The following is a 25,898-nucleotide window of genomic DNA, read 5'->3' as shown; positions in this document are numbered from 1 at the left end:
AATAATTGTCGCTGTCACTGATGGGTTCAGTTACAATGTATCGCCACATGGGGGCGCGTTTAGCACAGTTCTCTTCTTACCGCCACTGCTTCAAGTGCAGCAGCAGGAGGAAACCGGTTCACAGTTGTAAATGGTCGGCCGTCCTTACAATTTACATGATTACTGAGCAGCCAAACGCCATATAGGAACCGATGCGAGCGCTGCATAGCTAATTTATAAACCAAATATTTACGTTGATCGACCCCGATGCAGGCGAAACTTCGTCAGTCAAGCGAGCTGCTACCAAACTACGTCATACTCAGGCCTCGTTCCGTCGTCCATAGAAGTCCCGCCTTAATACAGAATTGACTAATAAAAACATAGATTGGTGTGATGTAGCCAATGAGAATACGAGATCTACAGGGGTTTGTTTCTCAAGAGGTCGGCCTGTACAAATCAACATTCTTTATTTTACAACTATTTTACGTCATCGCATGACAGGTAGCCTAGAACTTTTCCGGAAAGGCTGGAAGGTTGCGCCTTGCGCTAGTAGCTTGCGAATCACAAAGTAATGTCGATACACTAAAGTTCATGTAGTTTCTACATCTATCGTCATATCATATTACGGGACTTTTATATGGGACTTTTAGGTCGTATTACTTATCTTCGCTTAGTAGTCCTCTCGTGAAAAGGTTAGCATTGCTAGCTACCTTGGGATATAGACAGGGCAGAAGTAATCTAAGGGCCGAGGAATGTAAACCGGTTTCAGCTGACCTGTAAGGTGCCACCCGAGTTTCTGAACGGATTTTCAAAACATTTAGCTTCAAGCTCGTCGACTGGACGTAGCTGTCAAGATGACAGTTTGGGTAGTTCACGTTGGTCCGTAGACGGAGGAGAAACGACCGGGTAAGTGCTATATCGACCTGTACAGATAGCCTGACGACATACGTTATGGATAGCTACTCGCTTACATGTGCAACCAAACAGCGATAGAATATGATACTGCTCTGCAATGTTAGCTAGCTATAGCGATTTTACAAAAACATTATTGCCAATTCTGCATTGTAGCGTTTGAGGTAGCAGTAGCTGTCATTCGTTCCCCTGTCTTCAAGGGTACCCTTCCCAAGCTTGAGAACTGATGTTCTCGTGTTATTTAAGGTTACGCAGCAAATATTTTACCGGCGGTTTGAAAAGCACTGTTATCAGTAGCGACGTTTAGGGGAGTTATTTACATAGTGGTAAGGTTTGGGAGTTTTTGGTTCGTAATATTAATTCCGATGATGTAGTTATGTCACAGTCTTAATGGTCAAACTCTGAACCAACGTCTTACTTCTGTCGTTTATTCTGGCCCGGCAGAATTATTCAGTATTGAGAGAGAATTAAGATACCGAACATTACCCGATATATGAACAGTGTGCAGTGTCTTTACCTTGAATGCTATGTATCGTAGGCCTACTGTATGCGTACTGCTGTGGATTACTAGGGTGGCTATGAAGCGACTTTGTATGCACATATAGTAGGCTAGTCAGCATAACATTTGTTCAGTGGATTAGACATGAATAGTTTGACTGCCTTAATTTCGCAAGCTTGCACCCGCGTGCTTCTCATAATGCACTAGACCGTGATTTGTGATTAGTTAATATGTAACTGTGTGGCGTTAGCTCTATAATCTGTAACGGTGCGTGAGTCAGGCGATTTGAACTTCATAGTAAACTACGAGTATCCGGTGTCAGCGGTAGTGTCTTTCTGTCTTGGCCCCGTGCGCGGATCTCTCGGCTGCCGTTGCGTGGCAATTTTTTTCCACTTTTTTGAAATCACATTTTCCACAGACCGACGATTCGCCTTTCTTATGTTGAGAGCACCGTGTATGTTTTGATTTTTGGAAGCTGATTTTTTTTTCTCCATTCCCACCCTTTCGTTTCGTGCGCAGATAGGGCAGCGGTGTAGAGGCCGAAGACGGGGATCAAGGTTAAAATAGACGAGAGAAGTTCCATGATAAAACGGAGTACCGATTCTGCCCCGTGCATCCACCCGGAGTCTACTAGTGCATCCATCCACAAGCAAATGGAGCTGGCAATGGTGAGTGTATTTGCATGTGTGTGTGCTTTACGAGTTTTGTCTGTGGTCGTACTCTCAGCAATAAAGTACAGTGGAGGTATTTCCCAAATGTGGCCGGAAAGTTTAATAATGTAATAATAATAATTTGGGTGCGGATAACTACCATTTACAAATAAAAAAAGATATAAATGAATTACGTATTGCTGGGTAGGGGCACAATTTTATATACCTATAGAATACCACCCCAGAGAATTTGTACCTTTATATGGGCTTCTTTGTTACTTTTTTCTGGGAGCGTGTTAGGTAAGAATGAGCTTATGTACACCCTCTCACCCAAGTACTGCATGTGTAATTGATCATACTGTTCCCACTCACTGTGGGACCTCTTATGACTGATGGGAAATTTGAGGTTGTAGCCTTTTGCTGATTGGCTGTGCTGCATCAACCTGAAAGGTCACATTTAACAGAATGGGATAATGTGGAAGTACGTCTCTCCAAGTGATCCGGATGGGTGGCAAAAGCTTGGGTGTGTTTTTAGCCCCATTAATGCTTCCAACTGCAATAAAAAAAAAAAACATTTAAACTATTTTGCACCTTACATCAACAATCCAAGGTGAATATGAGTGGGAGCGTAGTTTAATGGGTAAGGCAGTGATCTTGTAACCTAGAGGTTGCAGGTTTCATTTCTGGATAGGTCATTGCTGTTGTACGCTTGAGCAAGGTACTTAACCTGCATTGCTTCAGTATATATCCAGTTGTATAAATGGATGTAATGTAAAGTGTAAGTCACCCGGGTTAAGAGTGTCTGGTATATGCCTGTAATGCAATGTTTTATTACACAGGAAAATGCGCAGGAGAGGCACATTGAGACAAATAGGCAAAGTAAAAATGTAAATCTTTGTCAGTTTTGCTGTCTGCCGGATCATGTTCTTCCAGCTTGCTGTTGTGAAAGTCGTAGCCCCACTACCCTAAATTCACTCAGACGCCCTCGTCCAGAATAAGAGCGCTCTCTCTCGCTGGGGCGGTGGGGAATGCTGGGTAAACGAGTCCACTGGGGCAAACAGGCCATTTGGCAGGTTAACTCAGTGATCAGATTTGGATGAGGGGAAATCATACAAACGTTATCAGGAGAACAACCAACAAGCAAACAAAACCTTGGCACTCCTAGTTCTGTTGGGTGGCGGTGGCGGCGGCGACCCACTAGCTTTCCAGGCACGTTGTGTCAGATCAAAGATTGGAGATAATGTGACAGAAACATTCTGAGTTATTGTTAATGCTGTATCAAAGAAGTGCACTTCAAACTTTTTGTTGCACACTTTTGAGTGCACATCAGAAAATAAATTGTATGAAGCATTAAACTGAACTAGGCCCGAGTTTATTTCAGTGTGTGAGTCCAGTGCTTTAAAGTACAATCCATATTCTGTATTTTAGATTTGCAAACTTACCGGTCTGCCAGTGTGAATCAGACATGTTTCAGATTTTCTGACAGGGAGGAGCCTGCTGAACATAAACATTTACAAGGGCAGCTCAGATCTTTCCTGTTCACAAATGACCAGGTGACATTTTAGACAATAGTGACATTGGAAATGCGTAATGGGTCCCTCGTAAAAGAACAGACTCATGTCAACATTAATGAATAGTGCAGTGTTGAGTATGGAGGAGACCAGGATGGCCACATTGAGAAAAGGCCACGGAAGTTCACACGCTGCTGAGACAGGCCTGGGCAACATAACCAGTGAACACTGTACCCATGTGTGGGCCTCAGCGTGGAAACTCTGCCCTCCTTCTTAACATATCCATACGCTTATTAATGCTGACTAATCATCAACAGTGTTTATTAATGCTGTATAAGTCCGTTTATAATGTTGTATTTATGTAGTTCACTTTCTGGAGCTGGACCGCAACAGCCCTACAAAAGCGAATGTCTGTGACTGAGTGAGTGACTGAGTGATGAAGTTACACCATTGGTCGGCCGGATCACGTGTGTTAGGTCCAGCCATATACTAGGTTTTAACCTGGTCTTGTTCCAGGTTGAGTGTATGTTTTCTTTCGATCCAGCCAGGTTTTGTGTGCGATGAAGGCTTTTTAGACACTGAGACGTTTCTCATAAAACGCCAGCTTCAGAAAGCAGAGTCAGGGAAGTGCCAGGTTAAGTACCAAGCCCCCACGTTTCCAGCGCTCCTATTGGTCAACACAACCTGTGAGTGATGTAATTATTACCATGACACCTCGCTGGAGGGAGGGGCAGCTGCAGAAGAACAAAAGGGCAGAGGAGGGGTCGTGGGGTCCAATGGCAGTGCAGCAGGGCGGAGCTGTACTTTTCCACAGCCAATGGCAGTGCAGTAGGGTGGAGCTTCACTTTCCCACTGTGGAGAATAAGTGATGGTTCTGCAGATATTGCACCGATGATAACACACACACCGCAAAACACACGGACTGAATAATGACTCATTCCATTTTAAAAAGGTTTTTTTGTCCGTTTGTTCATTCATAAGTATTATATATTTATTTATGTATATATATTGTACATAGAGAGACACAGATACTCTCACCTAATATCACTTAAATTCATTTTTGCTATAGGCATTTTATGTAAATCTATAATCCATAATCTATCAAAGATAAAGTCCTCCCCAGTATTTTTGTTCCAATCGCCTGCATTTGCTAATTAGCACAGTTCTCCAGCCAGGAGGTGGAACTACAGTAATGAGTGAAATCAGGACATCTACTTCCCACCTCTGACTAAATGCCTAAATGTACTGTAATGCAAAGTACTTTACTGCAATGTAATGTAATGTATTGTAATGTAACGTAATGTAATGTAGTGTGTGTATCTGTGCTGATCTTCCTTCAGTGGGAGGCTGCGCAGACTTTAACCCTTTCCTCTCCACGCTGCGCAGACGCACCCTGCTCTCAAGGCCTTTGTGTGCGGCTCGCTCAGCGGTACCTGCTCCACCCTGCTGTTCCAGCCGCTGGACCTGGTGAAGACCCGCCTGCAGACCCTGCAGAAAGGCCGGAGCCCTGGGTGAGTGGATCCCAGCGCCCAGAGCGGCTCTGTAACCCAGCACCCAGAGCGGCTCTGTAACCCAGCGCCCAGAGCGGCTCTGTAACCCAGCGCACTGCACAGAGCGGCTCTGTAACCCAGCGCACTGCACAGAGCGGCTCTGTAACCCAGCACCCAGAGCGGCTCTGTAACCCAGCGCCCAGAGCGGCTCTGTAACCCAGCACACAGAGTGCCTGTATAAACCAGCACACTGCACAGAGCAGCTCTGTAACCCAGCGCACAGAGCGGCTTTATAACCCAGCACACTGCACATAGCGGCTCTGTAACCCAGCGCACTGCACAGAGCGGCTCTATAACCCAGCACCCAGAGCGGCTCTGTAACCCAGCACACAGAGCAGCTCTGTAACCCAGTGCACAGAGCGGCTCTATAACCCAGCGCAGAGAGTGGCTCTGTAACCCAGCACACTGCACAGAGCGGCTCTGTAACCCAGCACAGAGAGCGGCTCTATAACCCAGCGCACTGCACAGAGCGGCTCTATAACCCAGCACACTGCACAGAGCGGCTCTATAACCCAGCACACTGCACAGAGCGGCTCTGTAACCCAGCACCCAGAGCGGCTCTGTAACCCAGCGCCCAGAGCGGCTCTGTAACCCAGCACACAGAGTGCCTGTATAAACCAGCACACTGCACAGAGCTGCTCTGTAACCCAGCGCACAGAGTGGCTCTCTAACCCAGTGCACAGAGCGATTCTATAACCCAGCGCACAGAGTGGCTCTCTAACCCAGCGCACAGAGCGGCTCTGTAACCCAGCACACTGCACAGAGTGGCTCTGTGACAGAGCAGTTTTGAAAGTAGTTTTCTGTATAGATTTTAATCTAAATGAATGGAGTGCTGTACTAAAGGCCCTGATGCATCTCTCTGTCTCTCTCTCTGCCTCTCTCGGTCTCTCTCTCTCTCTCTCTTTCTCTCTCTCTGTCTCTCCCTGTCTCTCTCTCTTTCTCTCTCTGTCTCTCAGCTCGAGGGTGGGGATGGTGACGATGTTCCTCAGTGTTGTTCGGACAGAGAAACTGCAGGGCCTTTGGAAGGGAGTGTCACCGGTGAGTATCTCGCCAAATCTGTTATCACCTCCAGCCTGCTCCCCTTCATCTCCCCTCTCCCTGTCATCCCCTGCTCCCAGTCATCCCTCTCTCCCTCCATCCCCCTCTCCCCTTCATTCCCCTCTCCCTCCATCCCTCGCTCCCCTTCATCCCTCTCCCCTTCATCCCCCTCTCCCTCCATCCCTCGCTCCCCTTCATCCCCCTCTCCCTCCATCCCTCTGTCTGTTCCTGTTCACTGCCTTTTGTTTTTGCATCTGAGTGTTATTAACAGTGCCCGGGCTCTGTCTCTGTGTATGCTGGATCTCTGGTGTGGTGTGTGTGCGTGACACGGCATGCCTGTAAAAATGGTAAAATGGACTGCATTTATATAGCGCTTTTATCCAAAGCGCTTTACAATTGATGCCTCTCATTCACCAGAGCAGTTAGGGGTTAGGTGTCTTGCTCAGGGACACTTCGACACGCCCAGGGCGGGGATCGAACTGACAATCCTCCGACTGCCAGACAACCGCTCTTACCTCCTGAGCTATGTCGCCCCCTGTGTTAACAGTGTCTTTTCTCTCTCCGTCCCCTCCCTCTCCCCTCCCTCTCTCCCCCCCCCCCCCCCCCTCTCTCTCTCAGTCCTTCGCGCGCTGTATCCCAGGAGTAGGGATCTACTTCAGCACGTTCTACTCTCTGAAGCAGCACTTCTTCCTGGAGCGGGCCCCGAGCGCCTGGGAGGCTGTGCTGCTGGGGGCCGGCGCCAGGACGGTGGCGGGAGTCTGCATGCTGCCCGTCACCGTCATCAAAACCCGCTTCGAGGTGAGCCGCCGTCCAATCAGGGAGGAGCAGGTACAGTTGCAGCTATGCTGTGTTGCAGAGCGGCAGGTTTAACTTCAACGCTGTGCTGGGAGCTCTGCGCAGTGTGTGTAACTGTGCTGTGCTGTGCTGTGTTGCAGAGCGGCAGGTATAACTGCAGCACAGTGTTGGGAGCTCTGCGCAGTGTGTGTAACTGTGCTGTGCTGTGTTGCAGAGCGGCAGGTATAACTACAGCACAGTGCTGGGAGCTCTGCGCAGTGTGTGTAACTGCTGTGCTGTGTTGCAGAGCGGCAGGTATAACTGCAGCACAGTGCTGGGAGCTCTGCGCAGTGTGTGTAACTGTGCTGTGTTGCAGAGCGGCAGGTATAACTACAGCACAGTGCTGGGAGCTCTGCGCAGTGTGTGTAACTGTGCTGTGTTGCAGAGCGGCAGGTATAACTACAGCACAGTGCTGGGAGCTCTGCGCAGCGTTTGTAACTGCTATGCTGTGTTGCAGAGCAGCAGGTATAACTACAGCACAGTGCTGGGAGCTCTGCGCAGCGTGTGTAACTGTGCTGTGCTGTGTTGCAGAGTGGCAGGTATAACTACAGCACAGTGCTGGGAGCTCTGCGCAGTGTGTGTAACTGTGCTGCGCTGTGTTGCAGAGCGGCAGGTATAACTACAGCACAGTGTTGGGAGCTCTGCGCAGCATGTGTAACTGTGCTGTGTTGCAGAGCGGCAGGTATAACTACAGCACAGTGCTGGGAGCTCTGCGCAGCGTGTGTAACTGTGCTGTGCTGTGTTGCAGAGCGGCAGGTATAACTACAGCACAGTGCTGGGAGCTCTGCGCAGCGTGTGTAACTGTGCTGTGCTGTGTTGCAGAACGGCAGATATAACTACAGCACAGTGCTGGGAGCTCTGCGCAGCGTGTGTAACTGTGCTGTGCTGTGTTCAGAGCGGCAGGTATAACTACAGCACAGTGTTGGGAGCTCTGCGCAGCATGTGTAACTGTGCTGTGCTGTGTTGCAGAGCGGCAGGTATAACTACAGCACAGTGCTGGGAGCTCTGCGCGGCGTGTGTAACTGTGCTGTGCTGTGTTGCAGAGCGGCAGGTATAACTACAGCACAGTGCTGGGAGCTCTGCGCGGCGTGTGTAACTGTGCTGTGCTGTGCTGTGTTGCAGAGCGGCAGGTATAACTACAGCACAGTGCTGGGAGCTCTGCGCAGCGTGTGTAACTGTGCTGTGCTGTGCTGTGTTGCAGAGCGGCAGGTATAACTACAGCACAGTGCTGGGAGCTCTGCGCAGCGTGTGTAACTGTGCTGTGCTGTGTTGCAGAGCGGCAGGTATAACTACAGCACAGTGCTGGGAGCTCTGCGCAGCGTGTGTAGCACAGAGGGGCCCAGGGCGCTGTTCTCAGGCCTGACGGCCACGCTGCTCCGGGATGCTCCGTTCTCCGGCATCTACGTCATGTTCTACACACAGACCAAGAGGGCCCTGCCCCCGGGTAGGTACTGCGTGTGCGTGTGCGTGTGTGTGTGTGTGTTTGTGTGCTATCCATATTTGTTTTCTGCAAGCAGGCTGATAAAGGGTCATGTTTGAATGCAATTAAAGCAAGCTGCCATTATGTGTACCTGAACTTAATGTCCTAATAATATGATAATTATCAAATTTAATTGAATAATGTGCTAATAAAGGTGCATTAAAAGTCAGTCTCCCTCTCCCCCCCCTCCCTCTCTCAGAGGTCACTTCCTCCCTCTACGCCCCCCTGGGTAATTTTGGCTGTGGGGTGCTGGCGGGGGTCCTGGCCTCCGTGGTCACGCAGCCGGCGGACGTGGTGAAGACGCACGTCCAAGTGAGCCCTGCGCAGTACAAACGCACGCGGGACGCCGTGCACTTCATCTACGCGGTGAGGAAAGGCGCTATATTCCCTCAGCACTGCTCTAGGACAGGGTCAGCGGGCTTCATATTACCCTCTGCAGATTAAATCTGCACTATAACTCATCGCTATGGATCAGCCGCGGGCTGTTCACAGCCCTTGCGGTTCACACGGTGTTCTGCGCGTTTGCTGCTGATCTTAATCAGTGGGCGTATTCAGTACTTCTGCATCTCCTGTCCCACAAACGCAGCCCGGCTCCCTCTCTCTCTCTCTCTCTCTCTCTCTCTCTATCTCTCTCTGTCGTTTGATGTGAAAGTGAGGTTATGTCTGACACGACTGAAAGTATTTCATTATTTTTCCCCCTTGTTTTTGAAATGCTTGCAGTGTTTTTCTAAAGTTCACTGTCTCTTCTTCCTTTGTTTCTGTGCTCCCTGTCTGTCTCTCCTTGTCTCTCCCCCCCTCTCTCTCCCTCTCCCCCCCTCTCCCCCTCCCTCCCCCTCCCCCTCTCCCCCTCCCCTCAGGAGCACGGCTTCAGCGGGTTCTTCCGGGGGGCGGTGCCTCGCTCCTTGCGTCGGACGCTGATGGCTGCGATGGCCTGGACTGTGTACGAGCAGCTGATGGCCAGAATGGGGCTCAAATCCTGAGGGGAAGGACAGGAAGAAGAGTGGAAGAGAGGGACGGAGAGGGAGAAGTGCATATTATTAAGGAGGAGGGGTGTGTGTGTGGGCTGAAGTTCGCTCATGATGATGATATGAAATGGGTTTCAGTGACCTGCTCCATGGTCAGGCTGAACAGCTGACCATGACCCACAGTACCTGCCAGAGCAGAACAGCTGTTCTCACACCGCACTGAGGCAGCACTGCCGAACCCACCGCCCCTGTCTGAGCGACGCAGTAACGCCTCAGCTGGGAGGGGACCTCCAGGCTGGCTGCCCCATTAGCTCAGCTCCCGTACGAGCACAAGCCTCACTTTGTCCGTTTGACTTCCGTTCTTCCTTGCCTTTGTTCATGTATTTATATTTTTAGACCGTGCTGGTATATGTTTTTCGGGGGCAGAGCATGTCTTAGATTTTGATGTATGCTTGAAGTAGGGCGCAGGCGTTGAGAGAAGTGCTCTGGTTTGGCCCGGAGGTGCCTGTGCACGTCCGCCCCGCGCTACGCCGCGTTAGCACACCTGCTTTACGCGGACAGCGCTCAGACTGCCGGCGCGCTCTGCAGGGCGGTCGTAATGCAGCGACGACGCCAGCAGCTTCGTCCGCTCGAGTTCTCGCCGCAGTCGTGCATTCTCATGTGACGCGTGTCACATGCTTTCTTGGCCAGATCTCTCTAGCAAGAGATTCTGAACCTCAGGAGAGACTAGCCTGGTCCAGTGAAGGTAAAATAAAAATAATGATGTGAATTTCCACGGACGAAACGCAACGTAAACCGACGTCTGCTCGATGCATCACTTCAACGTGGCGGCTCCTTGTTCCTGAATGCACTTTATGACGCTGAAGAGTCCAGTATTCAGCTCTTAACGCAAAGGCACTTCTGCTGAAAAATCCAGGAAAGCCTGCCCGTGCTTGGCCTGCTTCCGTTGCACCTTGGCCTCTGTATTGTACAGAAGTGCAGAGGCCTTAGGGTGCAAGTGTACTGCTTTTTACCACAGCTATGATCTTTATTAAAAAGATGTATTTGTTATTAGAACACTGGTATTTATCATTTTTATTTTATTCTTTTTGTTTTTGTATTGGGGATATTTTGTCTGTGTGTGGTGTGCCAGTATCATATTTTAGCTTTTTTTTAATTAAAGGAAAATCCATTGGTTCGCAACACTGGTTTTGTTTGTATGTCCTTGAGTCACTCTGTGTTATGCGGTGGATAATGTCTGTTAACGGTATGATTCCGCGGTTTGTAAGTTATCCAGCGCGTGTTACTACATTCTGACTGCAGTATCAATGTGTTCACTGCTGCTATTTTGGGAATTAGCCAAATCATTTTTAAATTCAGCCACACTGAACTCCTCAGAATAAAACCCATTGAAATCATAAAAAAATAATGATGTTTTCAGAAATTAAAACTCAAACAAAACCCTTGACTTCCCGGTGGAACGATGTGCTTTTTACTTCGGTTTCAGGTTGCTTCAGCATTAGTATGTTCATGAATATATACATACATCACTTAACATAATGACGAGAACAGGCTGTTCAGCCCAACAATCTTCACCTTAGATATGTGCATGCACACGTACGTTCTTCTGGTGCCTGCTGCCCTTAATCGTGCTTTACAAGTGATGTTACACGTGACGTGGTTGCACTGTGCCTATCCCTCGATAAGACCTGTCTGGCAAAGATAAAGGGGCAAGGAGAACTCGGTAAGGAGGGGCGAAATTATCGGCGACAGATGCGCAAAATTAAAGGGAAGTGACGGCATTTAAATGAAAAAGAAGTCGATTATATAACAAACTGTGGAAAGCTCTTACTTGGTTTCCGTGTTTTATTGTTTAGCGTGGACATTGACCCCTTTTCGCTTCGTTGAATCAGACATTTCAATGTTTTAAACGTGCAAGTCCATCGGAAAACATGCATCTAAAGGTGACGAGTTCAGCGGTGAATTTATGCCACCGTCTGCCAACTGTCAAGATTCCACTGCTGAAATAGACTTAAGAAACACATATATAGGCCTAAAATAGTTTGGTAAAGCAATTTGACTGGCCCCATACATCGTTAGGCCTACTATACGGATTAACATACAAGTCTTACTTTGGTCAGGGCAAGTTCTGTCCGTGCGCTGGAGAGAGTCCTAGCAATTAGTCCTATTAGTCTATGGGCCAAACCCGTACTTCTGAGTACAGATGTCACGTCAGAGATTAAAATAATCCTTGCATCACAACCATAGACTGTAGATCACAACCTACAACTACTTGTCCACTAGTCGCGTAAATTGTCTTAAAGTTAACCTCAGACTCCAATTATTTTATAGCCCAGTCCACTGCACTCTTGATCCCTATTTTCTCCTTCCGCACCATGTCGACAAGTTTACACAATCGTACGGTACATTTTGTAATCTATGGGAACACCATATCTCTCAGCAAATAGAGTTACAACACAGGTCACCCTTTTACCGCGAATTCACCGTCTCCACATTTTCTTAATATGGTCTCTCTATTCCGTTGTCTTAATATGGTCCACCGGCTAGCTGCCCGCTTCGCCGCGTTTCTGAAGAGCCATTGTGATGTTATACCGACATCTAGTGAACAAAGAGGTAGCCAACCTTTAGAGAGAGAAAGTGATCCTTTCTTGGCCTTGTAGACCAATTATGCATAATCAATTATCATGTATGTTCCGACTGTATTATTGATTATTGTGATATAATATTGTAAATACCAAGTAGGCCTAGGCATTTTTTTAAATGAAAGTTTCTTCATGAATTATAAAGCATAAGAAGAGGCCTAACGTAGGCTATATTTTATATTGGCTTCAGAACCCTGGGCTGACAGTTTTGATACTGTTTATCTTTAAATTGTATTTTTGCCATTTGTGGTAATTATCAGGATTTATTTCATTGTATTTCGTGTATTTCATTTTTGCTTCAGAAATATGACTGAAAATCAACTGTCATTCGGATTGCTAACTGAACTCTATGGTATTACCCAGGAAGACATAGTATAAAAATGACATCACTTCCGCCCGTCGGCCTTTTCAGCTTTACCGTGTGGTGGAGAGTACTGAATGGAATTGTCTCGTGGTGAGTTTTTGTTATACAGTTCATCGCGTGATCTAAATATGATTCGTGCAAATTATTGCTTTGTTAGTAGATAATCGGCAATGCTTTGGTGGAAATATGTCAGTGCTAACTAACTAAAAGTTTATGTGAGTTTGCACATTGGGACATGGCAGCAGTGGCTAACAAGCATGGTGACGAATCGTAAAACGCGTAACGAGATTCCCTGTCGAGCGAATGAGTCTTTTTTTCCTAGTTAGATCTTACCCTCGCGTTCTGAATATTGAAGGGTAATCGTTGGTACATTTAGCCTGGAGAAGAGTCATGCACACTGTTAAAACCCGCCGCCGAGGTCGGCGCGCGGGTGTCGGAAGTGTGCTAGAGCGACCCGGCCGGGTTTTCGCTAACGCCATGAGGGCTTCCGCCCCATGACTGGGGTTTGATAGTGACCTGAGCCACACTGTCCCCAGTTCAGTATGTTGTATTGTTCCATGTCACCCTCTCTCGCTCCTTTAAGAACATTTGTGGGCTGATGCTCCTTGGAGCATGGAGTTGGTCCACCCTTTGCTGCACAACTTCCACTCTTCTGGGAAGGCTTTAGACTAGATGTTGGAGCATTGCTGCCGGGATTTGCTTCCGTTCAGCCAGACGAGCATTAGTGAGGTCGGCACTGATTGGGCGATTAGGCCTGACTCACTGTTTGCTTTCCAATTGATCCCAACGCTGTTGGGTTGAGGTCAGGGTTCTGTGCAGGCTTGTCAGGTTATTCCACTCAGTTCTTGACAAAAAATGATATAATAAAATGCCCTTGTCTTTTAATAAACATTTTACTAATTTCAGTGGTCTCAAGTTAATACAGCTGCTCCAAACTAGGGAAAATATTTTCTTGTGTGCCACCGTGGGCTTGGAATGACATCTAAAGCTCCTAAATCAGACCTGGTCCTTTCACGGATTTAAGTACCCTCGCACATAACACTTTAAATGTAGATTTTAATTGTTTTAACCACCCCCCCCCCCTTCCAGGGCAAGCAGCCAGGATGTGCGCAGGTCTGGATGTGTTGCGGATTCAGGAGGAGGGTCTGCCGGATTTCCTGGCTCCTGGAACCCTCCTGGGCGGGGCGGGGCGAGCCTACACCTCCAGGTGGAGCACTGCACCTGTAAGAGGAAGACTGCTGGTTGGGAGAGGAAGAGTGGCGGTTATGAGCGAGGTCTGAATCCAGCGCTGTCGACATGATCAGGTGTGCAAAACTGGCCTTTCCCAAACTTTCTGCTTTTACCCATTAAGGGTCAAGTCCAATTAGACACTGATGCAATGCTGAATCACTACCCCATTCATCGTATGTGTGTTTAGTCAGGACTAATTTCCAGCACCTGTTTATCTAAAAACAGAAATGGTGACCCAAATTTGTAAAACTATCAACATCACGCATGAACTCCACCCCCAAAAGTGAACCCTTGTGCCCAACTCACTCACACGCCTCTCTAAAAAGCTTTCTTTGACACCTTTATTCAAAACTCATAACAGGCTGCTGGCAGTGTGGTACATTTCTGAATTGTGAGGTCATCTATGAACCTGTTAGACATGCAGCTGTTTGTGTAATGTAAATATTTAAATGGTAACGATTGCCATAATGTTCAAAACCAGGTTTATTTGAATACTGGCGAGTATTCGTTGGTACGTTTAGCCTGGGGAAGAGTCATGCACACTGTTAAAACCCGCCGCCGAGGTCGGCGCGTGGGTGTCGGAAGTGTGCTAGAGCGATTCGGCCGGGTTTTCGCTAACACCATGAGGGCTTCCGCCCCATGACTGGGGTTTGATAGTGACCTGAGCCACACTGTCCCCACCGTCCCTTTTACACACACCCCCCCCCTCACAGTCCTACAGTGGTATAACCCAGTAACTTTGTGATGTCACCATAGAGAGCGGTCCTGAAGTTTCTGCCACTGGTGGCACCACCTTTGCTGGTTGGTTCACGCCCGGGAACTTGACCAATCGGATCCTGGCTGCCTTCAGGGAGCTCCGGCTCCAGATTGTCACCGACCCCAGCAGCCACTGACTGAGGAGTCCTGTGTCAGTCCTGCTGCAGCCGGCCTGTGCCACTCAGACTCCCCGCTGCGATATGTGGACCTCGCCATCCCCTGCAGCAACTAGGTGAGCTCGGTTTCTGCCGCTTACCGATGTACTCTGATTGGTGGGGCTCCTTGCAGTGTTCTACGAGCGAGGTGATGTCGCCTCTACGCTGCTCCTGTAGAATCATTGCGGCCTGAATGTTGTGTGCTGAATGGCTGTCCTTTCACGGGGACTGTTAAACTGCCGCCTGTCCTCTGTCCCGTGTTCCTGTGGCTGTGTCTGTGGGGTGGGACGTCCTCACCCTGTCTTTCCGTGGGCTGTGTCTGTGGGGTGGGACTTCCTCACCCTGTCTTTCCGTGTGTCTGGGGTGGGCTCTCCATCATGTCTGCGTACGTGCTTGCGTGTATGCGTATGCGTGTGTGTGTGGGGGGGATTGCACACCGTTAGAGCCCGGCGCTGTCTCTGTCCGTGCAGTGCGGGGTGTAGGACGTGTGCTACAGTACGGCACGCTCTCTCTCTCTCCACTCCCTCGCTCTGTCAGTAGTGAGGAGGTGGCTGTAGGTCGTGCAACAGCGTCCACGCCATGTGATCACCTTCCGCTGCTGCCCCTGCCCAAACTCCTGGTTTTGCCCCTGCCGTTTTCATTTTCAGTACCATATTAAAAACCCGAAACCGTTTTGGGCAGCTAACGCAGCGTCGACTCTGACTTTAGTTTTGATGGTGTCTGCAGTGGGGGGGGGACCTCGAGCTCTGAGCCTGGAGACCCACTGGGTCTGATTTTACCTGTAATGTAAATGCCTTTAAAGTAATGATCCCAACCCTCCTCTCTGTTCACACAAATGAAACTAATTGAGAGTTGATTTGACTGCTTTAGCTGGTCTACTAGGTGCTGAGTAGCATTGAAAACTAGCGCCTCCTTTGGTGGTCCTGGTCTGTGACCTCTAAAGGTTGGGTTAAATGGACCGGATTTGCCTGCTGCCTGTTGGTTTGGCCCTGTTAATATTTTTGTTTTATTTTCCTTCCCCCAGAGGCCTGGACCCACAGATGATTGGTCGGCTGCTCCGACTGCGCAGTCATCTGCAGGGCAGCTCTCCAGCAGAGCGGCCCTCCGCACTAGCCAATCGGCACAGAGGAAAATCAGTCAATAAAATGGTTCTTTAATCAAGAAACTGGACTTGTCTTTTATGCCAGAATTTACCCGAATGTGTTAACGGGGGTTGGGGGTTGGGGGTTGGGGGGGGGGGGGGGGGGGGGAGAGAGAATTACTGTGCTGAGTGAAACCCGGAACAGCTCTTTTTACTTCAGTCCATGTTCCATATTTGGGATGGTTCTGGGTTTTACTCAGTGCAGTTATCCAGCTAACTCAGTAATCCTGCTTCGTGGTTTTACTCAGTGCAGTTATCCAGCTAACTCAGTAATCCTCTGTGATACAGGGCCCTGATGGGAACCTTTTAAATATCAAGGGTGAAGAAATAAGTAGTGAAGTCACCTAAAACTTAGATTTTTTTTCTAATTTTTAAATTCTAAAACTGGTGCATCAGTGCGAGGGGAACTACCAGTAAAATCTTGCCCCTGGATGAATGTGGTTTTTTAAAAATTATTGGCTGAGATTAATTTTGTTTGGTGACCTTCAGTTGGTACTCTGATTAGATGAGTAATCTTTTCACGTGCTTTGCAGTTTAAAATGTGACAAACTGCAGTTCCTTTCATTGTTGCAGTTCTCTCCCCAGCTTGGAAGAAAACTAATTTTTAGGGAATTAATTAATCATTTGGTAACCAAATTAAGTACAGCAGTAACCAAACTGTTTATATTTGGTAGGTTCCAAAACAACAGCGCAACACCTAGCATCTAGTCTGTTTTGCTGTGGCTAGTTTTAGTCTGGTATTATTTGGGGCCACTTTTCTTGTCTACAGATGTGGCGATTTTACATCAGGACTTGCAGTCTTAGAGGATAGCAGGCTAGGTAGCTTAGAAAATTGTTACAAAAAGGAACTCTATTTTTCATTTCTGGTGAGTTGAAGCAGTTTGAGGAAAACTGGAGATATAGTATGTCTGACATGGTTATAATTGGGGTTTTTATGCTGTGTCCCTTGTGCTACTTCATTGGTTTTGTGACTATGTGTAACTACTTGTAGGTCTCGCAATAATAGCGCCAGCCTATCCCTAATATGTTACATTTGTGTGTGCCAGCCTCACTAGTTCTCGTGCTTAAATCCCCGTTGTGAGTGACTCGAAGAAACCACTTAGTCATAGTATTTAATATTGCCCCGCGTCCTGTGTGTTACGAAGGCAATGATTTTTCTTTCATGCCTGCTGTTTCATCCTTCACCACGCGGTGTCGCCAATCCGCTTGGGTCCTGTTCAATTACCTCAGATGGTTTCCAGTCAGTCCGAGATGCAAGTTCCTCGTTGATTTGCTGGCAAATCACTGAAACTGTAGCAAAACAATTATACATTAAGAACTTTGTTTTGTGATGAAAAGACAAACCATTACAGTGTGGAATTAATTGCAACTCCATACGACTTAACTCATTTTCCCAATTAAAAGTTCTGAAAGTCGGTGAACACAAGTGCCTCCAGTTTTGGTGTTTGAAACCTTGATTATAAACGTTCTCGGAAAGTAGTGGCCAGTTGCCTACGCAGGGTACGTGAATTTCTGAAACGCGCTTCAGAATTATTACCTGGTAAAAACAAAAGCCGCAACGGAGTTGTATAAAATGTATACAAGTAACTGGTAACAAGTAACTAGATGACCCAGGAATACACGGTCTCAATTTACAGTGTAATTTCTTAATAAGTAGACTAAGGATTCTCCATACAGTGAAAATGTATGTACTTTGGCCACAAATGTAAAGGTATTTTCTGGAGAGCCATCGAGCAAACTTTAAAAAAACATTTCGTCATACGTTTGTTTGCATAAATATATAATACATAAATACATAATCTTGTAATCAAAACGTGCCAGTATAGCCACAAAAAAAACAGTATTTTAGTTTTGGACCACTTGGCTGGTAGGCGCGAGTGTACTTCAGACCATTAGGCTACTGTTCCTGGTTTCACAACAGCTGATCGTGCTAGCAGTCTGAGATCGGTCCGTACGTAGTGTCATTTCTGCAAACGAAGTTGACAGTTCACACAAACTAGCTAGTTAGCTAGCTGGCAAGTAATCCAGTTTTTGTGAACTGTGTTTGACGATTTCTTGTAGCAGCGATGATTGCAGTAACGACGCCGACATGCGAACGAGCGCAACTGAAGTTGCATCACAGCTTGGGTAAACCAGAACTGGTGCACCTGTCGCCGGCCAAACCTGAGTGGTACTGCCGTAAGTGCATTCAGGAACAGTAGTAGACACACAAGGCATCTTTTACATTGATACGGAAAAATTATTTTTGTTGGCTATACTGGCACGTTTTCATCGCAAGTTATATGATTGTGCAAACAAATAAACCTACGTCGAAGTTTTTGTTTGATTTGTTAGCTACTATTGTTATTAATTAGATTTATCAGCGTCTTTGTTGCACAACTGTCAAGTGGTGATTCTCAGCTCTCATTAAGTCAATGTTATTTGTCTAACAAAGCTAATGACTGACAGAGTGAGCTGGGAATATCACATAATTCATGGTTAGTAGCTCAGCAGACCTGAATCTAATTTGAACTACCGAACCTTTCTGGGAAAAACAATGCAAGAATTGCTTACGTCATAAGACAACAATTATTAGCGCAAGGCTGCAAAAAGTTTAGTTTTGTGACGTCACAGAGTATCACAGACATACTGGGTACATTAAACTGAATATATATTTTGCTACCAGTTCATACTTGTTCACAACCCTATCGTTGACTGAGACTAAGCACGACCCGTGAAATCACTGATAAAAAATGCGCGTGCTTTCACTGTTGTGCTTCTGTCCGGTAAGATCAGAATCTCGCGGTTTATGTAATGAGGGAAATTGTCCTGTCGTATTTTAGCATAGTTTGTTAACTCCAAGTTTATATAAAATTCGTTTGTATTTATTTAATGGCATGAAACAGACCTAGGATAAATATAGTGCTAAATATGTTTTGTTAAAATAAAAGTAATCATTATTTTGAAACAAATACATTGGAAAATTACTTGTACATTTGTCAAGAAACCAGATATCAGTGCATTTTCATTTCTTAAATGTTTGGGCCCAGGTATTGGACGATAAAGAAGCAGAGAAGAAAAAGCAGAAAAAGAAGAAGAAATGGCAATGGAAGAGGGGAAAGAAGGCCAAGACAGCCGACGCCGAGGAACAGCCGGGCCTCCCAGCCGAGGCCGAGGAACAGCCGGGCCTCACAGCCGAGGCCGGGGAACAGCCGGGCCTCCCAGCCGAGGCCGAGGAACAGCCGGGCCTCACAGCCGAGGCCGGGGAACAGCCGGGCCTCCCAGCCGAGGCCGAGGAACAGCCGGGCCTCACAGCCGAGGCCGGGGAACAGCCGGGCCTCCCAGCCGAGGCCGAGGAACAGCCGGGCCTCACAGCCGAGGCCGGGGAACAGCCGGGCCTCCCAGCCGAGGCCGAGGAACAGCCGGGCCTCACAGCCGAGGCCGGGGAACAGCCGGGCCTCCCAGCCGAGGCCGAGGAACAGCCGGGCCTCACAGCCGAGGCCGGGGAACAGCCGGGCCTCCCAGCCGAGGCCGAGGAACAGCCGGGCCTCACAGCCGAGGCCGGGGAACAGCCGGGCCTGCCAGCCGAGGCTGGGGAACAGCCGGGCCTCACAGCCGAGGCTGAGGAACAGCCGGGCCTCACAGCCGAGGCTGAGGAACAGCCGGGCCTCACAGCCGAGGCTGGGGAACAGCCGGGCCTCACAGCCGAGGCTGAGGAACAACCGGGCCTCACAGCCGAGGCTGAGAAACAGCCGGGCCTCACAGCCGAGGCTGAGGAACAGCCGGGCCTCACAGCCGAGGCTGAGGAACAGCCGGGCCTCACAGCCGAGGCTGAGGAACAGCCGGGCCTCCCAGCCAATGGCGAAGAACAGGAGAGCCTGACAACCACCTGCATCAAGCTGTTGCTTCTGACGACCAACTGTGAAGAAGACCAGGCTATGACAACTAGCTACATCAGGGAGCTGTCCCTGACGACCGACAGTACAGAACAGTCGGCCCTCAGCGACGGCAAAGAACAGCCAACCCTCAGCATCTGCGCTGAACAAACACACAACTGCGCAGAGCTCATGGGCACGTCCAGCAACCTGATGCTGTCACACCCTCCCTCCATCCTCCCATCAGCCCCTGCTGCGGCTCGGGAGTCTGCTGGAAGGTAACGTTCGCTCCTCCGGCTTCGTCTCGCTGACTCTTGATTCGTGCTCCTCTGAGGAAAAAAAATAATTTAAATAAATCAGTAATATTTCTCTTTATTGTGTCGAACCTTTCAGCTCTCTTTCCAGGGCTGAGGTGAAGGGAACGGGGTGGTTCGGTGGAATCCGCAACAGCCTCCGAAGAAAGTTTGCGGAGGAGCGCATCAGTGAGGACGAGGCGCAGAGCGAGAGGCTGGTGCATACCTTCCTTGGGTAAGAATGGTGTATATCTTTCAATAATACACCATGTAGAGAAAGTTAAAAAGCCCCACTCAGTGATTTTGGTTGGTAATAAAATGCTAATGACATCCAACAAGCAAAAACACAAAGAGCAAAAAAGATTTTATTGTGCTAAAGTATAGAATTGCTGTCCTAATAAAAATACCTGATAAAGATCCCCATTAAAAGCACTTCACTCACAAAGAAATTAGTATTTGAAAGTGTTGGGCCGACACTACTTCCTTATTCATCTTCCGTCTTCTGGTCTTATGGGAACTGCATCAGTAACCAAGGCTCAGAAGGCCTTCAAAGTTCTTGCCCAGGTTACCAAGGCGCCAGATGCCAGAAAAACTACAAGTACCATGAATGACTTTTCTTATTACCTGCCTTATGCACAGTAACAGTAAAGATGTGCTTCATGTCTCTTGTCGCAGGTTGCCAAACCTGAGGAACACCTGCTACCTGAACGCAACTCTCCAGAGCCTGTTCAATCTGAAAGGCTTCATGGAGGATGTGAAGAGAGAGCAGAGCTCACACTTGCTGAAGTATGTTATATATCTCTGCAGTTCCTGAATAACAGTGCGCAGACATCAGTGCTGTTAACACCCAGTATCAGTATTTTTACATTACAGGCATTTAGCAGATATTGGTCGCTCTCTGACCACTTTCTTGACTCTGTCGCCCCCTGTAGGTGTGTAGCAGAGCTGCATGTGGCACGCCGCTGCAGCAGCAGCAGCAATAAAAAGGCTGATCTTTTGAAGACTTTGAAAAATTCAGTCTCCCAGTACTGCATGGACTTCTGTGGGCATGAACAACAGGTGAGAGAAAAGACTGTATCGCTAGTGTCCGCACGCACATACACCTGCATGCACACACCAGCACACATACACTTACATACATCTACATGCACATACACATACACCTGCATGCACACATACACACATACACCTACATACACATACACACACCAGGACACATACACCTACATGCACATGCACACACCAGCACACATCCCCAAACTCGCTCTGTCTCTCATCCGCGTTCTCTGCTGTTCTTCAGGATGCTCATGAGTTCCTGAGCGTTCTGATGTCTCAAATGAAAGAGGAGGGCTTTCTGCTCAACATGGACAACGGGCTCCCTTACACCTGCCCAGTTGAGGCCAACTTTGAATTTGACCTCCTGTCCCGCAGAACATGCCTCAGGTAGGCCGTCCTACCTGCTGTCTTTTAACTTTGTGCTAACTTTTGCTCTTGCAAGCTAATTCATCGGAGTAAATAAATACATATTGTTTCATTTATTTACTCCTTTGCTTGACAGACACTTGACTTGAGTGCGAGTCAAGCTATAGGCACTAATAGTCTAGCCAACACTGAAATTTTTACATTAACTTTTGTTTTCATTTCAGTCAGTTGGAACTGACATTCTCAGCATCGAATGCATCCTTCATTAACTGAATTGCAGTGGAAACTGAAATGTACTTGAGTTGTTAACCCCTGTTTCTCTGGTTCACTCTCCCAGCTGCGGGGAGACAGTACGCAAAGTGGAGTCCTATAACTCCCTGTCTGTGGACCTGGTCCCAGGCGGCTCCGTACAGGACAGCCTGGCACTCTACTTTAAGGTGAGTGTACGTCTGGACCACCATCACTGACCCCCGTTCAGCAGCAGAGCTGTCAGTCAGTGCCTCAGACTGTGCTGTGGGGTCTGTGTGAGGTCAGTGCTGAATGCTGGGCTTTGTGGTCTGTGTGAGGTCAGTGCTGAATGCTGTGCTTTGTGGTCTATGTGAGGTTGGTGCTGAATTCTGTGCTTTGTGGTCTGTGTGAGGTCAATGCTGAATGCTGTACTTTGGGGTCTGTGTGAGGTCAGTGCTGAATGCTGTGCTTTGGGGTCTGTGTGAGGTCAGTGCCTCAGACTGTGCTGTGGGGTCTGTGTGAGGTCAGTGCTGAATTCTGTGCTTTGTGGTCTGTGTGAGGTCAGTGCTGAATGCTGGGCTTTGTGGTCTTTGTGAGGTCAGTGCTGAATGCTGTGCTTTGTGGTCTGTGTGAGGTCAGTGCTGAATGCTGTGCTTTGTGGTCTGTGTGAGGTCAGTGCTGAATGCTGTGCTTTGTGGTCTGTGTGAGGTCAGTGCTGAATGCTGTGCTTTGTCGTTGCAGGACTACGAGGTGGAGTGCCAGTGCTACGTTTGCTTTGCACAGCTGGCCTCAGTAGAGCAGAAACTGCAGTCGCTGCCTCGGTAATGTAGCCTCATCCTTATCTCAGTCTTTCTGTGAAGCGTGAGACTTAGTCTGAGTCAGTATTTTCCAGGTTAACCCTTTAAGATGTAAGATCACAAATATGAGATTTAATTCTTAACTGAACATTCTAATGCTGATGTAGCAATCGTTACTGGTAAGTGAAATGCAATGGAGTTCTAGAGCACTACTTCCGTGCAATGGAGTTCCAGAACACTGACTTAGAATTCTGTGCAATGGAGTTCTAGAACACTTTGACCTAGAATTCCAGAAAAGCTGTTCTTCAAAGGGTTAAATAAAGGCCTCTTCCGTGTCCAGTGTGTTAGTTCTGCAGCTGAAGCGCTTCAGCTTCAACTCTAAGCTGAAGCTGGTGAAGCTAAAGGATGAACTGCAGATCCCCCCAGTGCTGAGCCTGCAGAGCCACAGTGAAGCCCACGCACAGAGGTCAGGGGTGCACAGAACAGCCAGGTGAGTCTGTCGCCCGCACACACACACTGACTCACAGGCACACAAGCACACACACACACACATATGCTCGCGCGCACACACACACCAGTTTTCCTCCCCAGTGAAAGCTCCCTGCTCCCACAGCAGTGGTGTTCTTACCTCTCACTGGCCCTCAGAATGAAGCCTCTTCCCATCTGTCTCCGTTTCTCCTCTGTCAGCACCGGGGCCTCAGACGAGCTCAGCCTGCATCCGAACTGCGTGCCGGGCCGGCCTGCCGCCCCCACCCCCAAACTCCACCAGACCTACGGCGACAGTCAGGAGACCTCCTCCTCAAAAGGGGACGCTGCCACCACAGCAGGTAGTGTGTGTATGTGTGTGTGTGAGAGAGAGACTTCATTCCATGAAAAACCATCCAGGGCAGGGGTGTGAGACCCCTAGTTCAGGATGGCTGCGGTGTCTGCTGGCTTTTGGGTGAGGCTCAATGAACGTAATCCTCAAAACCTGCAGATGCCGTTGTGCCTCCAGGACTGGAGTTTAAGACTACTGGGTAACAGGTAAAGAAATTAAACACAGAGACTAACAGTAATGGCAAGAAAATTAAGCAGAGAATACAGGCTTCCACCCCCACAGAAGTAGGGAGAAGTGAAGAACTCACACAGATTCTATAGAATCACCAGATACTCAGCTCTTGTGCCCTTTTCATTCCCCCTCTGCTTCTTAACTGGGCAGTTCTAGGCCGGTAGCGGGAGTTTCCAGTGTGAACGTCCATTGCCACAGCCTTGTACTTGGCCATGGCCTGTAATGAAATTCAAGGAAGTGCTAAAAGAAATGTTAATGTTTTTGGCTTCTGACTCCTAGTCAGAGAACTTTGTTAAAGATGAAGAGTTGAGTATCTGGTGTGTGTAAAGAGTCTGTGGTAGTGATGAAGAGGCAGGAGGAGTACTGATGCTGTTTGTGGTTTTTTTCTTTCTTCTCGTTTTCCCCCCAAAAGCTGAAAAGAAGCTCAGCTCAGTGAAGTGTGGTGCAGAGGACAGTGTAGAGCAGGACAGCTGCACTGTGGTGAGGAGACAGAGAGACAGAGAAATAGAGAGATAGAAAGATAGAGACAGAGGAGGGGGGGGGTGTTCTAAAGTGTAATTCTAAAGTTAAAAGTCAGCCACACCAAGGCTGCCGGTCTCGGGTTGCTAGGCAGGGTTGCTAGGCAGGGTGTCGCCGCTGACCTGGTCTCTGACACTGCCATTGGCTCCTGGGCCTGAATGCTGTCGCTGGTGTTTTTCACGGGGGCGGTATCTCGGCGGTAGGCTTACTGAAACAGGACGCTGAAGCACCCTGTCTGACTGCACTTCCTGTGTCCTCCATCTCTCTGACTGCACTTCCTGTGTCCTCCATCTCTCTGACTGCACTTCCTGTGTCCTCCATCTCTCTGACTGCACTTCCTGTGTCCTCCATCTCTCTGACTGCACTTCCTGTGTCCTCCATCTCTCTGACTGCACTTCCTGTGTCCTCCATCTCTCCCAGAGCCAGCCGCCGGGCCGCTATGAGTACAGGCTCGCCAGCGTGCTGTCTCACCTCGGTCCCAGCATGCACCACGGTAAGCCGCCCGCGCGTGTAGCTGACGCGGGGTCCTCTTTCGCATCCGCTGAACACTTGTGATGTCATGTAAGACAAATGACTGAATATATGCGCTGCCTTTTCTCCTCACAATCAAAATGCTATATGTGTAAGTGAGGAGGAAGGAGGCTTCTGTGGCCTCCACCTGGTCAGGAGACATTTCTGGTTCATGATTACCCCCCTCTGTCATCCTGCAGGTCACTATATCAGTGAATGTGGCGACCGGGATGGGAACTGGCTCTCGTTCGATGACGAGATCGTGAAGAAGACTGACCTCGAGTCAGTGCTTCACCAGAGAGCCAGCAATGCGTACCTGCTCTTTTACGAGTACAGGTAAGAGCTGGTCCGTGCCAATAGCCCTGCTGTTCTGTGAGTGTAGTACAGGTAGGACTGCTGTTTTGTGAGTACAGTTAGAAGCCGATTGTAGCGACAGTGTCACTTGTGGTTTTGTGTTGGATGAGATCGGAAGCCTTACTGGGCTGATGTCTCTTTTAGGGGTGCCAGCAAATAGACCAGGAAAGAGCAGAACGACAAACACCAGAGCACAGAAATGGAGAATACAGAAACACCAGACCACAGAAATGGAGACCACGGGTCAGCCTTCTTGGCCCACAAACACCAGGGCCAGCCTGTCAATCAAACACAATCACACCAGGCCCAACCTCTCAACCAAACACAATCACACCAGGGCCGGCCTGTCAATCAAACACAATCACACCAGGCCCAACCTCTCAACCAAACACAATCACACCAGGGCCAGCCTGTCAGTCAAACACAATCACACCAGGGCCGGCCTGTCAATCAAACACAATCACACCAGGACCGGCCTGTCAATCAAACACAATCACACCAGGGCCGGCCTGTCAATCAAACACAATCACACCAGGACCGGCCTGTCAATCAAACACAATCACACCAGGCCCAGCCTGTCAATCAAACACAATCACACCAGGGCTGGCCTGTCAATCAAACACAATCACACCAGGACCGGCCTGTCAATCAAACACAATCACACCAGGACCGGCCTGTCAATCAAACACAATCACACCAGGGCCGGCCTGTCAACCAAACACAATCACACCAGGCCCAACCTCTCAATCAAACACAATCACACCAGGGCCAGCCTGTCAATCAAACACAATTGCACCAGGGCCTGTCTCTCAATAAAACACAATCACACCAGGACCGGCCTGTCAATCAAACACAATAACACCAGGGCCAGCCTGCCAATCAAACACAATGACATCAGGCCCAGCCTCTAAACCAAAGACAATCACACCAGGGACTGCCTTTTGACCAATCCTAGAAATGCTTAACGTGTGGACAACTGGTCAATGAAATTGAAATTAATAAATAAATTGATTTTCTTCATACCGGCTGAAATACTCATTTTTGTATTGCACAACTATTTAACGATTTTAAATCAATGTTTGTCCGCATATTGGCGTTTGCAATTCCTCTCAATGAGAGAGTTTTAAAACAATGCAGGAAGGAATTGGAACTCCGCAATGCTATCAC

The 25,898-nt window shown here is 48.4% G+C and overlaps 2 protein-coding genes, 1 long non-coding RNA gene and 2 other non-coding genes across 5 annotated transcripts; all 5 read left to right on the top strand.

Moving 5' to 3' along the window:
• The first annotated feature begins 461 nt into the window (after positions 1–461).
• Positions 462–10,602, top strand: LOC118216898 (mitochondrial glycine transporter B-like). Its single transcript, XM_035398504.1, has 8 exons — positions 462–885; positions 1,910–2,058; positions 4,938–5,062; positions 6,058–6,139; positions 6,758–6,937; positions 8,249–8,417; positions 8,653–8,819; positions 9,311–10,602. The coding sequence occupies exons 2-8, from the start codon at positions 1,972–1,974 to the stop codon at positions 9,431–9,433; spliced, it is 933 nt and encodes a 310-aa protein (XP_035254395.1). The 5' UTR covers positions 462–885; positions 1,910–1,971; the 3' UTR covers positions 9,434–10,602.
• A 1,808-nt stretch (positions 10,603–12,410) lies between these two features.
• LOC118216899 lies at positions 12,411–15,730 on the top strand. The gene is made up of 4 exons (XR_004763088.1): positions 12,411–12,514; positions 13,514–13,728; positions 14,411–14,642; positions 15,590–15,730. It is a non-coding gene; the product is annotated as an uncharacterized LOC118216899 (long non-coding RNA).
• LOC118217462 lies at positions 12,814–12,953 on the top strand. Its single transcript, XR_004763215.1, has one exon. It is a non-coding gene; the product is annotated as a small nucleolar RNA SNORA62/SNORA6 family (small nucleolar RNA).
• LOC118217461 lies at positions 14,189–14,328 on the top strand. Its single transcript, XR_004763214.1, has one exon. It is a non-coding gene; the product is annotated as a small nucleolar RNA SNORA62/SNORA6 family (small nucleolar RNA).
• A 2,413-nt stretch (positions 15,731–18,143) lies between the features above and the next one.
• Positions 18,144–25,280, top strand: LOC118217178. Its single transcript, XM_035399001.1, has 13 exons — positions 18,144–18,155; positions 18,736–19,838; positions 19,954–20,088; positions 20,529–20,639; positions 20,786–20,912; positions 21,154–21,296; positions 21,613–21,712; positions 22,245–22,324; positions 22,641–22,790; positions 22,988–23,127; positions 24,288–24,360; positions 24,578–24,713; positions 24,876–25,280. The coding sequence occupies exons 1-11, from the start codon at positions 18,144–18,146 to the stop codon at positions 24,308–24,310; spliced, it is 2,124 nt and encodes a 707-aa protein (XP_035254892.1). The 3' UTR covers positions 24,311–24,360; positions 24,578–24,713; positions 24,876–25,280.
• The last annotated feature ends 618 nt before the right edge of the window (positions 25,281–25,898 follow it).

Source organism: Anguilla anguilla, chromosome 17 (genome assembly GCF_013347855.1).
Source record: "Anguilla anguilla isolate fAngAng1 chromosome 17, fAngAng1.pri, whole genome shotgun sequence".
Classification (NCBI taxonomy): domain Eukaryota; kingdom Metazoa; phylum Chordata; class Actinopteri; order Anguilliformes; family Anguillidae; genus Anguilla; species Anguilla anguilla.
The sequence above is the reverse complement of the archived record's forward strand: the minus strand, read 5'-3'. Positions and strand labels throughout refer to the sequence as shown.

Bases quoted from the DNA above. Each gene is read 5' to 3' on its own strand.
- LOC118216898 (XM_035398504.1), top strand. From the start codon at position 1,972: ATGATAAAACGGAGTACCGATTCTGCCCCGTGCATCCACCCGGAGTCT. The intron at 5,063-6,057 runs GTGAGTGGATCC...TCTGTCTCTCAG, and splicing joins CAGAAAGGCCGGAGCCCTGG to CTCGAGGGTGGGGATGGTGA. The intron at 6,938-8,248 runs GTGAGCCGCCGT...GCTGTGTTGCAG, and splicing joins TCATCAAAACCCGCTTCGAG to AGCGGCAGGTATAACTACAG.
- LOC118217178 (XM_035399001.1), top strand. The intron at 22,791-22,987 runs GTGAGTCTGTCG...CTCCTCTGTCAG, and splicing joins GGGGTGCACAGAACAGCCAG to CACCGGGGCCTCAGACGAGC. The intron at 23,128-24,287 runs GTAGTGTGTGTA...CATCTCTCCCAG, and splicing joins GGACGCTGCCACCACAGCAG to AGCCAGCCGCCGGGCCGCTA.